This window comes from Poeciliopsis prolifica, unplaced genomic scaffold, assembly GCF_027474105.1.
Source record: "Poeciliopsis prolifica strain line A6 unplaced genomic scaffold, Auburn_PproV2 SCAFFOLD003, whole genome shotgun sequence".
In the NCBI taxonomy this organism is placed as follows: domain Eukaryota; kingdom Metazoa; phylum Chordata; class Actinopteri; order Cyprinodontiformes; family Poeciliidae; genus Poeciliopsis; species Poeciliopsis prolifica.
In genome coordinates, this window is record NW_026562378.1 from 8,890,365 (window position 1) to 8,906,508 (window position 16,144).

The following is a 16,144-nucleotide window of genomic DNA, read 5'->3' on the forward strand; positions in this document are numbered from 1 at the left end:
TGACTGACTGACACTGACTGGTTCTTAAACGACATGCGGCTGCCTGAAGAGGCGGCCGCATGACTTACCTTTCCAGAGAAGAGCCGCCCAGAGGTAAACATGCCTTCTATGGAAATTTCTGTTTACGAAAGGCTTCCGAGAAAGAAAACCTTTGTAGCTCAGTATAGATTCAGTCTGTGTTCATATATATTTTGATTTATTATATATATCTATGAGATTTGTATTAATCACCTGCATGGCAGGATATTTATTTGCATTTAGTGGATAATCACACGAGGTCGGTTGAAGTGAAATTGCTGTTTCAGTCAAGGTGAAGTGAGTGAATGCAAAACTCATGTAGCCTCTCTCTCTCTCTTTATATATATATTGTTGAAATAGAATTTTAAAGTAGCACAATAGTACACAATAGTATTTGTATCTAAGATAAACTTAGATACAAATCCAAACTAAGACAACTGGTGACTCTCTGAACTTACATAAATTTCTAATCAGAAAGCAGTCTTATACTCCCTAAGGAACATTTCAGACAGGGAGTGTATTGGCTATCAGAGCAATAAATTCTTTACTCAGGGTTGAATAGTTCAGGCAAACATTAAAAACTATAGAAGTCCGTTACAACATATAATCAAACATATTGGTATATTTCTTTAAGCATTAAAAAGCATGTTTTTAATTAGTTAGTTTTAGATCCAACTTATAGTTAGTATTAAGCAATATATTTTGTGCGAGTTTGTTTAAAAAAACACCAACTGGTTTCTTGTTGAAGCATTTTGAGGCAGAGATAACGTTCCAGACCCACGCCATAAATCAGATCACCTAAAGGAGGCTGGTATGAGAAGAGCTGGGTGTTTCAGTGGGTCTCAGAGGTAATAAAATTAACATTAAGACAGCCCACACAAAGGAAAACACACCTTCTAATGCATACATTTAAATGAGGAGAATACACATTCTTATAAAATGGTTTGTTTTGCAGCAGAAGTTCGAATCTCTTTGTGCTGAGTGAGAGTTTCCCAGAAGATGCATCTTTTGTCTTTTTACTCAGTTAATTGTTTCTGTTTTGTCATGTCTTGGACTTTTGATAATCTAGGTGAGATGCTTATTGTAACATTCTTCTTGCATTGATTTTCTCTGGATAAAACTCTGGATATCTGAAGTCTGACGTCGTATGATTGCTTTCTCACTGCACACGTATACAGACGCAAGAATCTAGAAAGAATCTAGGACAGAGGAATAAATTAACGAGCTAAATCAAGTTATTCCTCTTTTTAATTCTTAACTATATATATATATTCCAATCTATGTGAGAAAACTAAAATGGAGGGTGCAGGGTTCCATATAAATCCGGTACCCCAATTGTTGTGCAGCACCGATGACCTAATTTATGACAAATATGACCCAGAGAAAGATTAGAATTTGAGGCAAAATGGTTCAGCCTAACTTTATTAAACTAAAGAGACAGAAAACCTATTATTTGGTCACCACTGTAACTTTAGAGTTAAACGAGCCTTCAATAACATCTACAAAACACAAACCTCCTTACACAAGGCAAGAATAATACAACATTGATGTTCATCTTCTGGTTCCAATGAACCAGAACAACAACAACAGTGTCAAACAAATGTGACCCAGTTAGTTTGTGACTCCCGACCCCCAGGAGAGTGCAAACGTTGCAGGCCTGTTAAACAGCGAGGAGATGAAATCCCGACGGAAAAGCATTGAGAGCGCTGCAATCCACTCGACTCGTCCATTGAACAACACGAACACGTGGTGCTGAAGCGGCTAGCTCCCTTAGCTTAGCCGAACTTCGTCCGGACTACTCCCGTCTATCTCCTCTCGTTCCGACCCTCTCGCAGCGACCCAAGCCCCTCCAACTTCTTCCGAATTTCGTCCTCTCCGTTGTGTTTCTTCCCCGTTTTCTCTCCGCTCGAGTCTGTTTTTTTCTTCCCTTCTGGTCTGTTCGTCTCACCCTCCGTTCTTCACCATTCCGGTTCTCTTCTCCTTCTTTCTCCCGCCTCCCCTTCTCTCCACCAATCAGGAGTCACGCCCCTGACGGACTGTCTCAGTGACCAATCAAATGGCAAAGCCAAATAAAATACCCTTTATACTATAAAGGACATTTTAATCAAATATTAAAGTAGAATACTAACACTTTCAAAATAAGATTATGTAATCCCTAGTAATCACAAGGGTTATGATTAGTTTTAGACACAGATCAGATGTGTCTAAATCACACATCTGATTTAGACGGTCTGTATGTAAAGAACATGTTCAGTCAGGCAAAAACATTCACTTATTTTTTTTTAATCTTATGATCTAAAAAGGATCCAGCCTGGCATGACATTAAAGTTTGTCTGTTGATTAAATTTTTCGTGGTTTATAGTTTTTGTCTTTCAGGTCTGAGTTGGAGGCATCCTCATGAAAATCCCTGAGGGCTTCCCGTTCGTTTACATCTGGAATATTCTCTGGTACATGTCACAGTTTTCCACTGAGTCATTTTGAGTACGTGAGACTGGCTGCATCGCTGAAATTGTGTTGAACAACAGCAATTAAATGGAGTTAGAGCGTGAGACTGCTGGGTCTCAGAACCCAATAGAATAGAATAGAATCTGTTGTCTCTCAGTGACCGGACTCTGGAGCCACACGGACACAAAGACCACAACAAGAAAAACAGAAAGACGGTTACAACAGATACGGAAATGTCAAAAAAGCGGGTCACAAGGAGCAAATCCTGAACATTTTGTCAAAGCAAATAGTTCTTTAACTTAAAAATGACGTGTTTCTTTTTAACCATAAAATCTCTCCTGTCAAACACCAGTTAATGACTTGATTTGTGACAATCAGAGTCATTCATTCTGTTTTCCAGGAACCAGCAGCAGGAGGATCGTCTTGGCAGAAATTGTGTGTGAACTCAGGTGTTGGCATTCGCAGTGCAAAACCTGAACACTTCCAGAATCATTTTCATTCTGGAAGCATTTTCATGAGAAGTCTTCATTGCATCAGATTTCTCATGCAATAAATCACACATGCTCCTTTGTTACCTTCATGTGCAGACTGAATCTGTATTCTTGTGTAAGAGTTCACCCATCTACTTATCTGTATTTTGATATTAAATGCCTTACAAAGTCCACAAGAGGATTTTGAAAGAAAACATTGAAGGCTGCAGGTTTCTTACAAGGGATAATTGTGTTATGATGATGGATGGATAAGTTGTCACTTTAACTACATAACCAGAGTTTTTCAAATTTAAATGAACATTTTTGATGTCTTAAACTCATTTAGTAGAAAGGTGTTCTCTGCTGTGAAACAGGACATTTGCTCAAAAGCTCTTTTGAAAAATGTTTTTATTCAAACGCTCTAAATAACTTGATATTAGCACATTGTTGGTCATTTTCCAGACACTTAATTCACAGTCGTAGGTACATGTCGCAAAATTTTTTTAAAAAACTCACAGCTATGTTGTAAACATGACATAAAGATGCACAAATATATATAAATATATATAAAAACAAAAACCTCAGAATTCCTGATGCTACTAACATATATCCAGGAACAAATCAGCAACAATGATAAAAAAAACAAAATCATACAGCATACATGGTTATTATTAATATCATTATTATTTTCAGTAAATTACTTATTATTATAGGAAAGCTAAATAAACTATTTTTGCATCATCTGTGGAGATAGTGCTCGAGAACATCCTTTGATTTATTCTCTCTTTTTCTTAAATAAACTAAAACATTTTCCTTTTTGCCTTTCGACAAATAAAACTGTGTCTTCGCTCACATTTCCAAACAAACAAACAAACAAAAACTCGACATAAAGCAAACACGGTCCTTCTAGATCCAGTCTCCGATGAAACGCTAAAGTTCATGTTCATCTTTTCCGAGTTCTCTTTTCCTTCGCAGCGGTTCCGTGGCTCTGCCTGTGCAGCGGCCGACGTCTGAACAGCTGCTTCAGAGCAGACCTAACAACAACAACAACAACAACAACAAGATCAAGACACCGAAGAAAGATGTTTGTCTTTAGACACAAGCTGTGCAGAACTGCAACCAGATATATGTTTGTTTGTTTTTTGTATTTTTAACAAATAACTTGGACTTACAGAGATGGCTTGCTGACTTTGGGCTTTTGGGTTTCCAGATCATCATCGCATTTGTCCTCTATCTTGTAGGGTTTGAGCTTGTCCCATATCTCGATGTCGACCCACAGACCCCCTGAGACAGTCAGGTAGGCCTGGATGCAGGAGATCCAGCGGCACACAGGGCAGCGCACCAAATAGATGCTTCCCTCCAGCTTGGCAATCCTCTGCAGGCACGGGCCGCAGAAGGTGTGGTTGCAGTGGAGCTGTCTGGGGATCCTAAAGTTGCGAGTGTAGTCGTTGTAGCAAATGATGCATTGAAGTTCCTCGTCGGACATGGTGTTTTCAGGAGGTAGGAAAGACATGAGGCCTGCAAAGGAAATAGAGGGGGGAAAAGGTTAGAGTTGACATGAAAAGCAAATATTTAGAACTGAGATACTGTTAACATAACAGCTATGCAAGAGACCGTACAGTACTCACTTGTTCAGGTTCCTCTGCTGAGAGTTGAACTGCAGAATAATGACTGACTGACTGACACTGACTGGTTCTTAAAACGAAACTCTCCTCCCACTTACTGCCTGAAGAGGCGGCCGCATGACTTACCTTTCCAGAGAAGAGCCGCCCAGAGGTAAACATGCCTTCTATGGAAATTTCTGTTTACGAAAGGCTTCCGAGATCTACTGATAATACATACATTCCTGTTCAGCAGCTGTTAAAGTATGAATGAATTCTTCAAATTAAATAACAATATAGAACATCCTCTCAGTCCCTCCAGGATTTCATGAAACTTTTTGGGATTTAAAAAAAAAAAAGTCTGCGGCACTAATTTGGCAATATTTATTACTGAACAGTAAATGCAACCTTTTACTCCTTGCTTATAGTCCATGTATAGATCTTGGACTATAATTTGACATCAATTAAGGCTGAGGGAGCTGCTGCTTAGTAGAAGTAAGAAAGTTTTTGACAATTTTTGAGAAAAATCTACAATGAACCCCCAATTATAAGTGGAAAGGAGTGCGTGGATTTTATGAGTTTGCGCGAATTTCCATAATTCTCAAGAAACTGAAGGGACTGGTTTCTTGGGAGAGATAAAAACTGCATTGATTTGTTTGAAAACATAATATTGAGGCACAATTAGTGTTTAGTCTAGAATCTAGAGGACCAAATAAAAAAGGTGCTGTCTAAATCACACACTGCTGGGTCTCAAAATTCAATAGAATAGAATCTGTTGTCTCTCAGTGACTGGACACTGGAGCCACACGGACACAAAGACCACAACAAGAAAAACAGAAAGACGGTTACAACAGATACGGAAATGTCAAAAAAGCGGGTCACAAGGAGCAAATCCTGAATATTTTGTCAAAGCAAATAGTTCTTTAACTTAAAAATGACGTGTTTCTTTTTAACCATAAAATCTCTCCTGTCCAACACCAGTTAATGACTTGATTTGTGACAATCAGAGTCATTCATTCTGTTTTCCAGGAACCAGCAGCAGGAGGATCGTCTTGGCAGAAATTGTACGTGAACTCAGGTGTTGGCATTCGCAGTGCAAAACCTGAACGCTTCCAGAATAATTTTTATTCTGGAAGCATTTTCATGAGAAGTCTTCATTGCATCAGATTTCTCATGCAATAAATCACACATGCTCCTTTGTTACCTTCATGTGAGCTCTGTAAAGTTTTCAAGAGAATGAATGCTGCGGCTAGTTAGCATGGCCACCAATGAGAGCATTAAGTAATTTCTCTGCCACTAAAACATTTAGCAGCGTGTACACAAGATGAGTGACAGCACTAAGATCTTCCTGGTAGCATTGGGAAGATGTGGAGAAGCTTGATATTTTTCACAGATTATCTATAGTATACTGTCACATCATGGTCAAATATGTAAAGACATTTTTTTTCTTCCTTTTTGTAAAAGTTACATACCCCAGATTTAAAGAGTGGCTTTCACCCGTCTACATTATCATATACGATTGGTGGATTTCTGCGGAAAAAAAAAAAATCAAAAAATGCTGACAAACATTTTCCCCTCTCGTCATAACGAGTTAATTATAGAATTTTAGGAAAGACTAATATAACACAGAACGTGGGGAAAAAAATGAGTCAGAGTTTGCTTAATCAGAAAATGTCAGGTACTGCCAGCCACAGGATGGAGCTTTGCCAGGTGCACTTCATGAACGATTAAGGTGTATTAATACGTTTTTATATTCTGAGGTGTTTCACCTAAAATGTGTATAAATAGGGGGACAAAAAATAACCTTGATTGCAGCAATTTATTACAGGAGAACGATGAGATGCAACGGTATGAGACTACAGACAAAAAGCAGTTCAATTTGCACCTCTTGGTGAGAAACATTCTTTTTGCTCTGGCTGTAAACTCGTGCGCTTCAGTTGAAAAGCAGCAGCACATATTCACGGAGATACGTGAAGCATCAAGCTGTCGAGTCTCTTAAGATTCGACTTGATTTTCACTCGGATCTACGGAGGTTTCACTTTTCTGAAGTGAAACATCAGAAAAGTGATGAATCTGAATCTTCTCAAGTCACGACAGGTGAGGAGGTATTTTGCAAGGCGTAGTTTCCAGATGAGAGTTGCCTTTTTTCTGCGGAACAGGAAGTTTGCCTAAGGTAACAAAGAAGCTTCTGTGACACACGTTTATGGGCTTATCAAATATTTTTATTTGTAGAAAAAGAAAGCAGAGACCTTTGCATTTGTTTTCTAACCTGCAACTATTTGCTAAACACAGACATAGTTTGTGACAAAAGCAGATTCAAATGGAGATTGGTTAAATGCCCCAACAAGCAGGGTATTTATTTGCATTTACTATGAAAACATACAAGGTCACACAAGGTTAACTGAAGCATGGAAATTTGGCCATTTGCTGTATCACTACACAAATGCACTCCCATCATCAGCCTCCCCGCTCTTTGTTTGTGAAGGTGCAGAGAAAGAGAGAATCATCCGTTTTCCACTGAAGCATCAGATACGCAGTAGAACCATTTACTCTAAATTCAGGAGTTAATCATCAGCAAATAACGAGAGCCAGGGTCTTTGCCCGTGTTTCTACTGCGTGTTTTGCAAAACACAATCAGCTGGCAGTTTCTATAAATAAGACAACAAAAAAAGGGGGGGAGGGGAGGGAGGAAAGAAAAATTTGATTTAACAGAAATAAAAATGTTGGTTCCTTATTTGGACCTGGATAGACTGGCGCTATACTGGTCAGCTAAACCGATTTAAAAAAACAAAAGAAAAGAAAGTCTCCAATGTGTACCTTCCACTTGTGGCTCATGGGTTGAATAGGAAACTCTTACTGGCATTTGATGACATATCAAACCAAATCCGTGCTGCTTATGTAGAGATGGACATTTATTAAAACACCGTTTTCTTGTTAAAGTCTCAGTTCTGAACAGTGAAGGAGCCAATGGGATGTAAAAGCACTTACAGCTCCAGGAAAAAAAACGGTTTATGTGCAGATTTATCTCCAAAGTTTTGATACTCTGCATGTTTTTATACGTCATCAATCACAATAGAACTGGTTGGCCATCCATGTATCAATAGAATTCCTCTTGGATTTTTAGCATAAACTTTTGGTTAAGAAAATAATTTTAGCAGAAACAAACAAACAAAAAAGCAAAGTGACAGTAATGTGGTAATCCAAACCCATGCGAGGTTCCAGGCTAACAGGAGCTGTTAAAACTTCCCATCAAAGTTAACAGGCCAGGTTCGTTGGAAACGGCTTCCTTTTGCACACGCCCCACAAAGAGGTGAGCTGACATGTGATGACGTGACGTGTAAAGTTTCGTCTTCTCATGTATGGAAAGGAAAATGAAATCTGCTCTCTGTAAAGCGATAAACTTCGAGCCAACTTTAATCATTAAATTATGCCTTGTGGGGAACCTTAGCCCCACAAGGAGCTGCGAGGCAGGCAGAGGCAGCTCCTTTTCTGTGGAACATGGAAGCACGGACGGTTCAACCGATTAAAGACGATGCTTTTGATGCTTTTAAGTTCAGGTGAATCATCTTTTTTTCCCCCCAGACAGGCCATATGATTTAGGACAAAATCACTTCTTATTTTAAAGGTGGTGGGAGTTAAGATGGATTTTTTTGTCACAACCCATGAGCCAAGATTGTTCCCAGGAACTCTATTAAACCACTGAAGCACAAAGTGGATTGCAACCGTTTTAATAAAAACTTCTCCAACCCCGTCCACTTCCCAGTTCCTGCTCTCAGTCCAGCCATTCTGGGAGGGGTGGAGGGGGTGGAAAGGGGCTTTTGAGTTTGTTTCTGGTGAGGTCCATGGTGGCAGAAGTTGCTGTGGCGCGATTAGAACTCAGGACTGAGCGTCTCTCGTCCACGCATCGACTGTGTAAAGTTTAGTCATTTGGAGAAAGGTGGGCGCCTCCTTTCACTCCTGAGCTATGCTCCTCAGAACGTATTTGACTGTATAAGCGAACGCAGCGAAGCCTACAATCACAAACAGGTTGGCTAAAGCTCCTCCTAAGAGTCCATGGTTGCGATTTCCCTGCTGCAGGCCAGGGGCGGGGTTGGCGTCCCCTACAGGGACAGGCCCTCCGTTGAGGACCGGGAGGCCGTAATGAGCTTGCTGAGGGTCTCCATCAGGCACCACATCTGGTAAGGGGAGAGGCTGTGTGCGGGCGCTTAACTCCTCTTGGATCTTCTGTTTCTGCTTAATCTCCTAGAGGTAAAAAAAAAACAAAAAATTGGACAGAAGACGCAAGATTTTTGATTTTTTTAAGCAAAAGGAGAAAGAGCAAATCTGTAAGAAATCTCCTCATACTTACTTCTACCACATCAGGGAACAGCTCGCAGAACACTTTGTCTTTCAGGTTAAAAGCCAGGCTTTGGGCAGAGAGCTGTCTTTTCTAAAAAAAAAAAAAGAGAAAAAAAAAGGCAGCAACACAAGACATCAGATGTCTGGTTCAACGACGTCAATCTGCAGTTTCATTGTCATTGGTTCTGCTCACCGTGTAGTCAGACGTCTCAATACTGCCGAGTGTTGGTCCTTTTTCCACCATAAAACTGAGCAAACCCGTCAGAATCGTGCTGACAGACCACGCAGGGTTCCACGTATCAGGATGGAAGTCTGTGATGGACAAACATAACCTGTGCAAAAACGCAAACATTTAGCAAAAAGATCTTCCACAGCTATATCCTCACTGATTTTCCATCATATCATATTTTCTTTTTTTTTTTTTTTTTACCTCGTGTTACACTTGAACCTTCCGTTGGGAGTTATCATATAAATACTTGGAGGTTTAAAGGGAAATTCACGAGGAAATATGAGTTTTCCGTGATAATATCCTCCTACAAAAGACAAAAGAAGAGACTAGGTTACAGAAACTAAAGCATGAGTCAGGCTAAGGTGAACAAATACCACATGACAATTTAAATCATCACAGAGGTTTTGTAAAGATACATTACCTTCATATGGCGTTTTCTCAGGACCTCTGACTACATAGTGCCTGAGGGAAAATAAAAGACTTTTGTTACTCAAACTATTCCAGATTTCTGTAAGTTTCAGATTTATGGCCTGGAAACAGACCCAACTTTCCAAAGTGTTTTCTTGAAAAAAATAAAAACTTCTTTTTGATCCTTCATTTACAAGTATTCAATTACACAAACTGATGTGTTCACACCTTTATTTCTATTAAAGAAAGTTCAATTAGGTTGTGCTTCTGCAACGCATCAAAGAGCTTATTCAGGCTTCATATAGTTTCAAAAATATTTGTAAAAAAAAAAAAAGAAAGAAAAAACCCAACAGAAAACTTTTAAAATGATGACAGGATTTAATTTCAACTGAACTGTAAAGCTGACGGTGCACAAGCAAGGAAAGGTCAAGGAAGATGAAGAGAGAAATTCACTGTTAAAACGCTGCGGACACATGTAAAAACTTTACTGCAAGAAAACAAGACTGTAAAATCTCAACAGTAGCTCCTTCCTGATATTTGCCATCTGGTCCTCTTCAAATTGGACAACAACTTGCTGTTCCACGGAAAACAGGTTTTTGACATACCACTCTCACGTTACATAGCTAAACAAAAGAAAAGTACTCAGTTGTTGGTTTATTGAGAGCAACAAATCACGTGCCAGGACAAAAGTCAGGGCTGTCAGAGTTGAACTCTTGTCTTTTTCTAAGCTGACTTTGGGTTTTTAAATACGACACTATCTTTTCTTTCATTTCCAAGAACGAGATTTGACAAATACTGCAAATTACTTGTCAATTAAAAAAAAGGTGGATGTGTGTGACAATAAATGACTTACATTTTTCCCAAAAACTACAACAAGATTAACGGGACAAAACCATTTTAATATGAGAAAGCTAGAAACAGAATATTAACATTTTTTCATTTCTTACTCCTACATACATTTTTATTTAAAACCCAAAGTTGCTGCTGGTGAATTCTTGACCTAAGTATAACTGTATGACTCCCAATAGCACCAACTGGACAACACATCAAACCTGACATACTATCACAATGACGTCCTACAACAACCTTACTCGTGAGGTTTTGTTGAGAAATATTCTCCCTGAATCACTTAGCTTGTTGTTTGACCTATATTCCAACAAGGAACCAGAAACGTGCAAACAGTGACACATAATAAGTAGGATTAACATCCTATTTGTCATTAATAATCTGCTAACAAAAGCATGAGAAAGAACAAAACCAAATACTCATCTGTCACTAACACTGGAACTCCCCATTTTCAGCAATCGCTCTCCATAGCAGAAAACAAATAAAATACTTCAATATCAACAGATACTGAAGATACCAATAGGAATGTGTGCGTCTTTCCTGAGGACAATTACAGCATGTGTTTAGTTTTCTGACAACATTCGGAATTACAGCTCGAGCATCAGTTGCTGTAACTTGTATTTGAAGTTTTGGGAGAAAAAGTCAAGGGGCCATGTGTAAATACAGTCCATCTAGATGTGGCGTTTACAATCTGTTGGTCCAATTCAGAGCGAGGCTCTTACGTATGACCTTGACTACGTTTACCAAAATTGATATAAGTTTATACATTTAAATTACTGTGAAGTAATTTAAAAACAAACAAAAATACTAGTAAATGCATTTTCCCCATCAAGGCACAATCTTTGGTAGTTTTCTTTTTTAAACTGCAAAAAAAAAACAAATAATAAAAAATAAATAAACAATAGAACTATCATTCTTTAATTTCACATTTTCACAATGGCTAGTAATAAATCTTGAGAAAATATATTTTCTAAAGGTTAACCAAGTTTGGGAGTACTACACTCTCAAACTGAAAGCTGAAAAACAGCACAAAAATGGCTGTTTGATGTCTAAAGGTTGCTGACCAGTGATCTAGACTCAAAATGTAAACATTTCCTACAAATTTGTGTTTCAAAAATAGGAGCCGCTTTGTACAAGTGAAACATGAAGCAAACGTCCCATGAAAGCACAACCAGGTCCTGACAGACGTTGAAAACAAGTGTGTGTGTGTTACCTCAAATATGCCAATTATAACTTCTGGCTGAATCGTATTTTATTCATGAGATGGAATCAGTCATAACCATGCTTCTGTGATGTCTTTATAACATCTGATCAACGTTGTGCAAACACAACCTTGATCAATAATTAAACTTTTGACTACTACCAAGTTATCTTCTCCTGGCTTCATCCTAGAAAATAAGTTTATAGTTTTACATATCAGTTTATAAATGTGCCAACAGCTCTTTTATTACATTTAAATGTGTATTTCAATTGAGTTCTGAAGAACATTAAAGTTAACGTGGACAAAGTCTTAAATTCAGAAAGGAACCATCCATATATACTTGTAATGACATGAATTACACCATGTTCCAAATTATTATGAAGTGATATTTTCTCTAAATGGTCAATGCAAATGATGGTCAGTATAATTTTCAAGTCATGAACTGTTACAGTATATACAAATTAGAACAGTATATATATATTTTTTCAGAAATAAAAAACTCAAAATGCACTGGTCCAAATTATTATGCACAGCAGATTTTCCAAACATTTTATGGATTATAAAGAACTGCAAACGGTCATTCTTTGAATGTACAGCATTAAGTGGTCACATGTACTAAAATCAAAACTATTTCAATCAAAGACATCTTAACAGACCGAGTTACATGTTAACATAGAACCCCTTCTTTGATATCACCTGCACAATTCTTGCATCCATTGAACTTGTGAGTTTGTGGATAGTTTCTGCTGCAATTTCTTTGCAGGATATCAAAAAACCTCCCCAGAGCTGCTGTTTTGATATGAACTGCATTCCACCCTCAGATCTTCTGCTTGAGGAAACTCCAAAGGTTCTCAATAGAAACTCGCACCATGAATTTCTCCCCTTTTATGTCCATGGCAGCCAATGACACAGTGGTATTCCTTGCAGTATGAGTTGGCACATTGTCATGCATGAAGATGATTTTGCTACTGAAGGTACAGCTCTGCTTTTTGAACCATGAAAGAAAATGATCAGTCAGATCACTTTCTTTCCTGTTGGGATGTGGTGGCCACCACCAATCCACTGCTGCGTCCATCTGGACCATTCAGGGTTGCACAGCAGTCATTAGTGACCAAGTATGTTTGAAAATGTATCTTCATGTACGGCAGGACAAACTGCAACTGTTTCTGCTTGTGAGCTGGTTATCGGGGCCGAATAGAAGGTTCATGCACCACAAGCCTCTCGAGGATCCTGCACCTTGAGGATCCAGAGGCACCAGCAGCTTCAAATAACTGTTTGCTGCTTTATAAGGACATTTTAACAGCTACTATCTTAATCCAATGAATTTGTCTAACAGAAACCTTCCTCATTATGCCTTTATCTGTACAAACCCATCTTTGTTCTGAATCAGCCACAAATCTCTTCACAGTACAATAACATTTTGGTTTCCGTTGAATATCTAATGTTTTCATATGGCGCTACACTATCTGATGATTTTCGTCAGCAGAGAGATCCTTTCTCTTTCCCGTACTGCTTGAAACCTACGGCCAGCTTAATAATATGGAACATTCTTATTAAGTAGTTTTCTTTTAATTGAGCTCAGACAAACCAGCTCTCTGAAATTAATTATAGTGATTCAAAGAGCCCTGACACACAATACCATCTATAAATTTAATAGCACCATAAAAAATTTAATCTGTATGACACTAATCCAATTTGCATAATAATTTGGAACACAGTGTACGATAGAGAAAAAAAACTTAATTATTTTAATTTGCAAACACGCACTATTGACCAGTAAGTGCATTTCAAGTGATAATAAAGTCAAGGAAACAAACCTGTTACAGTGACAACATGACCCTCACTGCCAGACCACAGCAAAGAATCCATTTCATCAGGGACTTTAAACAGGCTTATATTAGTTGTGCTAATAATGACATCCAGCTGACTGGACAGAACTGTTGATCTCAAGTAAATTGTACCATGTGCAAATCTGTTTATATACACATTAGTTCCCCAACAACTTCTGAAGAAATATGTTTAAAAAAATAAAATAAAAACATCTTTTGCAGCCTTCTGCTCTTTCAGCCCAGCACTTGTCAGCACTGTGGATGGAAGAAATCTCACCATTCTAAGATGTTGGAGGGGAGAGGTTCTGCACAGATGTAAGGCACTGGGTCTTTCTTTATCCTGAGGTAATCCTGCTTAAGTCGCTGTGTGGCTGTCGTTGGAGCTCTCTTATTCCCGGTGTTGTTCATCTGAGATCGGGGAAGAAAAAAAAAAAAACTGAGAATGAAAAATTTACAACTTACTCTCGCTGATGTGCAAATTAGCTTAACAATAAATTTCAAACTCTTTTCTGTGTTTAAGTAACATTTTTGATAGCTTTTTTAAATTTACTATATAAAAATAAAACCAAAAGATGAATTACAATGACAAATCAGAGACCGGATAAAACCAACATCGACGTCATAATAACAACAGAAATAAGCAGAAAACCAATGTTCTTGTTTAGTGCACTTAAAAAAGAAAAACAAAAAAAGGTTACAAATTTCTTCCAGGTCATTTATTGAGTGAAATCTTGTCCGAACTACATTCCTGAAATAGCTGCATGGACAAATGGATCCGAGTCCAGCACAGAGATTATATGTTGTATAACACGATACGCTGAGACAGGTAATCTGAAAGAAGTGGACTTCACTGTAGAGTGTGCCATCTGAGTGGAAAACATTACTACAGCAAAAACAAACTCCAACATCCCAGTTTAAACAACATGTTATGTCATCAGAAGTTGAACCGAGTTCAGTCATGTGATTGGTTGAGGCTTAGACTTTCACTACATCTTAAAGTTACCTTTACATGCAGATATAAATACATGCCACTTTATAGTTGGCATGCATTTATATCAAAGATAAGCCTTATAATGAAAGTTTATAATTTGGTGATGCATATTAGTATGAGTCTATTAACTTGGCAAAGACAAATTCAAAGAGTGGAAGGCTTGATGAGATATAGAACTTGCTGTAATAACACAGCTTTACTCTGATCTGATAAAGAATGATTATGTAAACGCTCACCTTCCGTGCAAGATATTAAAACTGTGACTTTCACATTAACAGTGCTTGATAATTATTATTTCCACAAGCTGGCCAAATTATACTTTACTGAGAGCAATGGTAGCAGTAACTAGTCCAATACTAATTCAAGGACAGCATCAAAAAGTGAATTGTGTATGCAATTTTAATTCTTATGTAACAATTAAAATTAACTTCAAAACAAATACACTTGCACTCTGTAGAGAACAACTGTATTTCATTTTGACATTTTAGGGCCACAAAATATTGAAAACAGTTGTTGCAATTTTACTGCTGAATATTGAAAACAGATGTTGAATTTCAACTATATAAATTTGGGGATAACATGAAGTGAAAGTCCACCCAAATGACTAAAATGCTGAATATCATTAGCATGGAGGCAGTACTTGTTTTATTGCAAAAATCGACACTGCAGGACAAAACTGAAATATTGTGCAGTCTTGTTTGCAAGGCATTGTGACCTTTGTTTTCCAGTAAACTAGTTGCTGAGAGCTTGAAATAAAAAAAAAATGGACTGGAAGATGACATATTTTAGATAGCTGGACAATGTAATTAATGATAACCTTAAGAACAACTATCAGATATTATGCAATTTCATAACAGCCTTCCATTCCCATAAAGCAAATATGAAACTAAGTATTGCTGTTCCATCACATGACTACATTCGAAATGTACTTCCCAACCGCTCACGTATTAGCCGTTCAAGTGGAAATGAGAAATGTGCCCTCCTACCCACTGACCTACTATAGTGGCCAAACAGCAAACTAATAATAATGAGACATAAGTGGACTGCAACAGTGTGTAAAGTATGACGAGAACATTTCCTGACAAACAGGACCTTCTTAACTCAACTTACTTAGCTAGTGCTAATCCGCTAGTTGACGTGCTAAGTTAATGTTAAAACACCGACAGATCAATGTGGAGCAGCTGTTTCATCGCGAACTGTAACACATTTCATTTACAAACCACAGAAATATACCAGAATGTGTTGACAACTCGTGAAATCACACTGTATATACAGTGTGTTACAGCTGGTGAACTTCTCCCGGCACCAGCCTCCAGCTAGCAAGCACAGCCGTTAAAAAGCTGTTTCCAGTAGCGTAACGCTAACGGCTAACGAAGGCCGTTGCTACCTAGCTTTAGCTCTCAGCTGTCATTAACAGCTCCCACACAGACGACCTGCCTCAACGTCTCTCATTTCTTTCCCTGCCAGTGGGTGTGTAATGTCGACATACCTCTTCAGGGACTCCAATGAGAATATTTGTTCGTGGCTGGGCACGAAATTAAGACTGTGGTTTTTGTTGTCAAGCCTCCACACCGAGAAGACGATGACACCAACGTAGCTTTAGCTAACGTCACCAGCGAGAACAGTTGCACTTCCGGTTTCTTTCTTCATGGACAGCTCGCTGAGAGGCTCTTTAGTGTCCCCAGCTGATGTGGAATAACCCGCCATTTAATCGTTTTTAAAAGCGTACAAAATGTGGCTGGTGAATAAAAACTATTTATTTCAGGGA

The 16,144-nt window shown here is 38.3% G+C and overlaps 2 protein-coding genes across 5 annotated transcripts; both read right to left on the reverse strand.

Moving 5' to 3' along the window:
- Nucleotides 1–3,324: 3,324 nt before the first annotated feature.
- On the reverse strand, nt 3,325–4,724 carry LOC129356487 (RING finger protein 224-like). 3 transcript variants are annotated; one of them, XM_055026097.1, is made up of 3 exons: nt 4,553–4,724; nt 4,106–4,451; nt 3,325–3,967 (listed from the first exon to the last, which is right to left on the reverse strand). In XM_055026097.1, the coding sequence occupies exons 2-3, from the start codon at nt 4,444–4,446 to the stop codon at nt 3,877–3,879; spliced, it is 432 nt and encodes a 143-aa protein (XP_054882072.1). In that variant the 5' UTR covers nt 4,447–4,451; nt 4,553–4,724; the 3' UTR covers nt 3,325–3,876. The 3 variants fall into 3 exon arrangements, with proteins under 3 accessions (XP_054882072.1, XP_054882062.1, XP_054882068.1); XM_055026087.1 differs by having other exon boundaries at nt 4,562–4,723; XM_055026093.1 differs by lacking the exon at nt 4,553–4,724 and having other exon boundaries at nt 4,106–4,546.
- Nucleotides 4,725–6,734: 2,010 nt separating this feature from the next.
- Nucleotides 6,735–15,996, reverse strand: ube2j2 (ubiquitin-conjugating enzyme E2, J2 (UBC6 homolog, yeast)). 2 transcript variants are annotated; one of them, XM_055026054.1, is made up of 7 exons: nt 15,866–15,996; nt 13,663–13,793; nt 9,523–9,563; nt 9,303–9,405; nt 9,066–9,204; nt 8,883–8,963; nt 6,735–8,776 (listed from the first exon to the last, which is right to left on the reverse strand). In XM_055026054.1, exons 2-7 carry the CDS (start codon nt 13,791–13,793, stop codon nt 8,486–8,488), a joined length of 786 nt encoding a protein of 261 aa, XP_054882029.1. In that variant the 5' UTR covers nt 15,866–15,996; the 3' UTR covers nt 6,735–8,485. The 2 variants fall into 2 exon arrangements, with proteins under 2 accessions (XP_054882029.1, XP_054882038.1); XM_055026063.1 differs by lacking the exon at nt 15,866–15,996 and adding an exon at nt 15,610–15,714.
- Between the last annotated feature and the right edge of the window lie 148 nt (nt 15,997–16,144).

What these genes read in the sequence shown, in the direction of transcription:
- LOC129356487 (XM_055026097.1), bottom strand. Translation starts at nt 4,446, where the DNA reads ATGTCTTTCCTACCTCCTGAAAACACCATGTCCGACGAGGAACTTCAA. An exon ending in AAAGTCAGCAAGCCATCTCT is followed by an intron (nt 3,968 to 4,105) that starts GTAAGTCCAAGT and finishes TGTTGTTGTTAG; the next exon opens with GTCTGCTCTGAAGCAGCTGT.
- ube2j2 (XM_055026054.1), bottom strand. Translation starts at nt 13,793, where the DNA reads ATGAACAACACCGGGAATAAGAGAGCTCCAACGACAGCCACACAGCGA. An exon ending in TGAGAAAACGCCATATGAAG is followed by an intron (nt 9,406 to 9,522) that starts GTAATGTATCTT and finishes TGTCTTTTGTAG; the next exon opens with GAGGATATTATCACGGAAAA. An exon ending in TGTTCCCTGATGTGGTAGAA is followed by an intron (nt 8,777 to 8,882) that starts GTAAGTATGAGG and finishes TTTTACCTCTAG; the next exon opens with GAGATTAAGCAGAAACAGAA.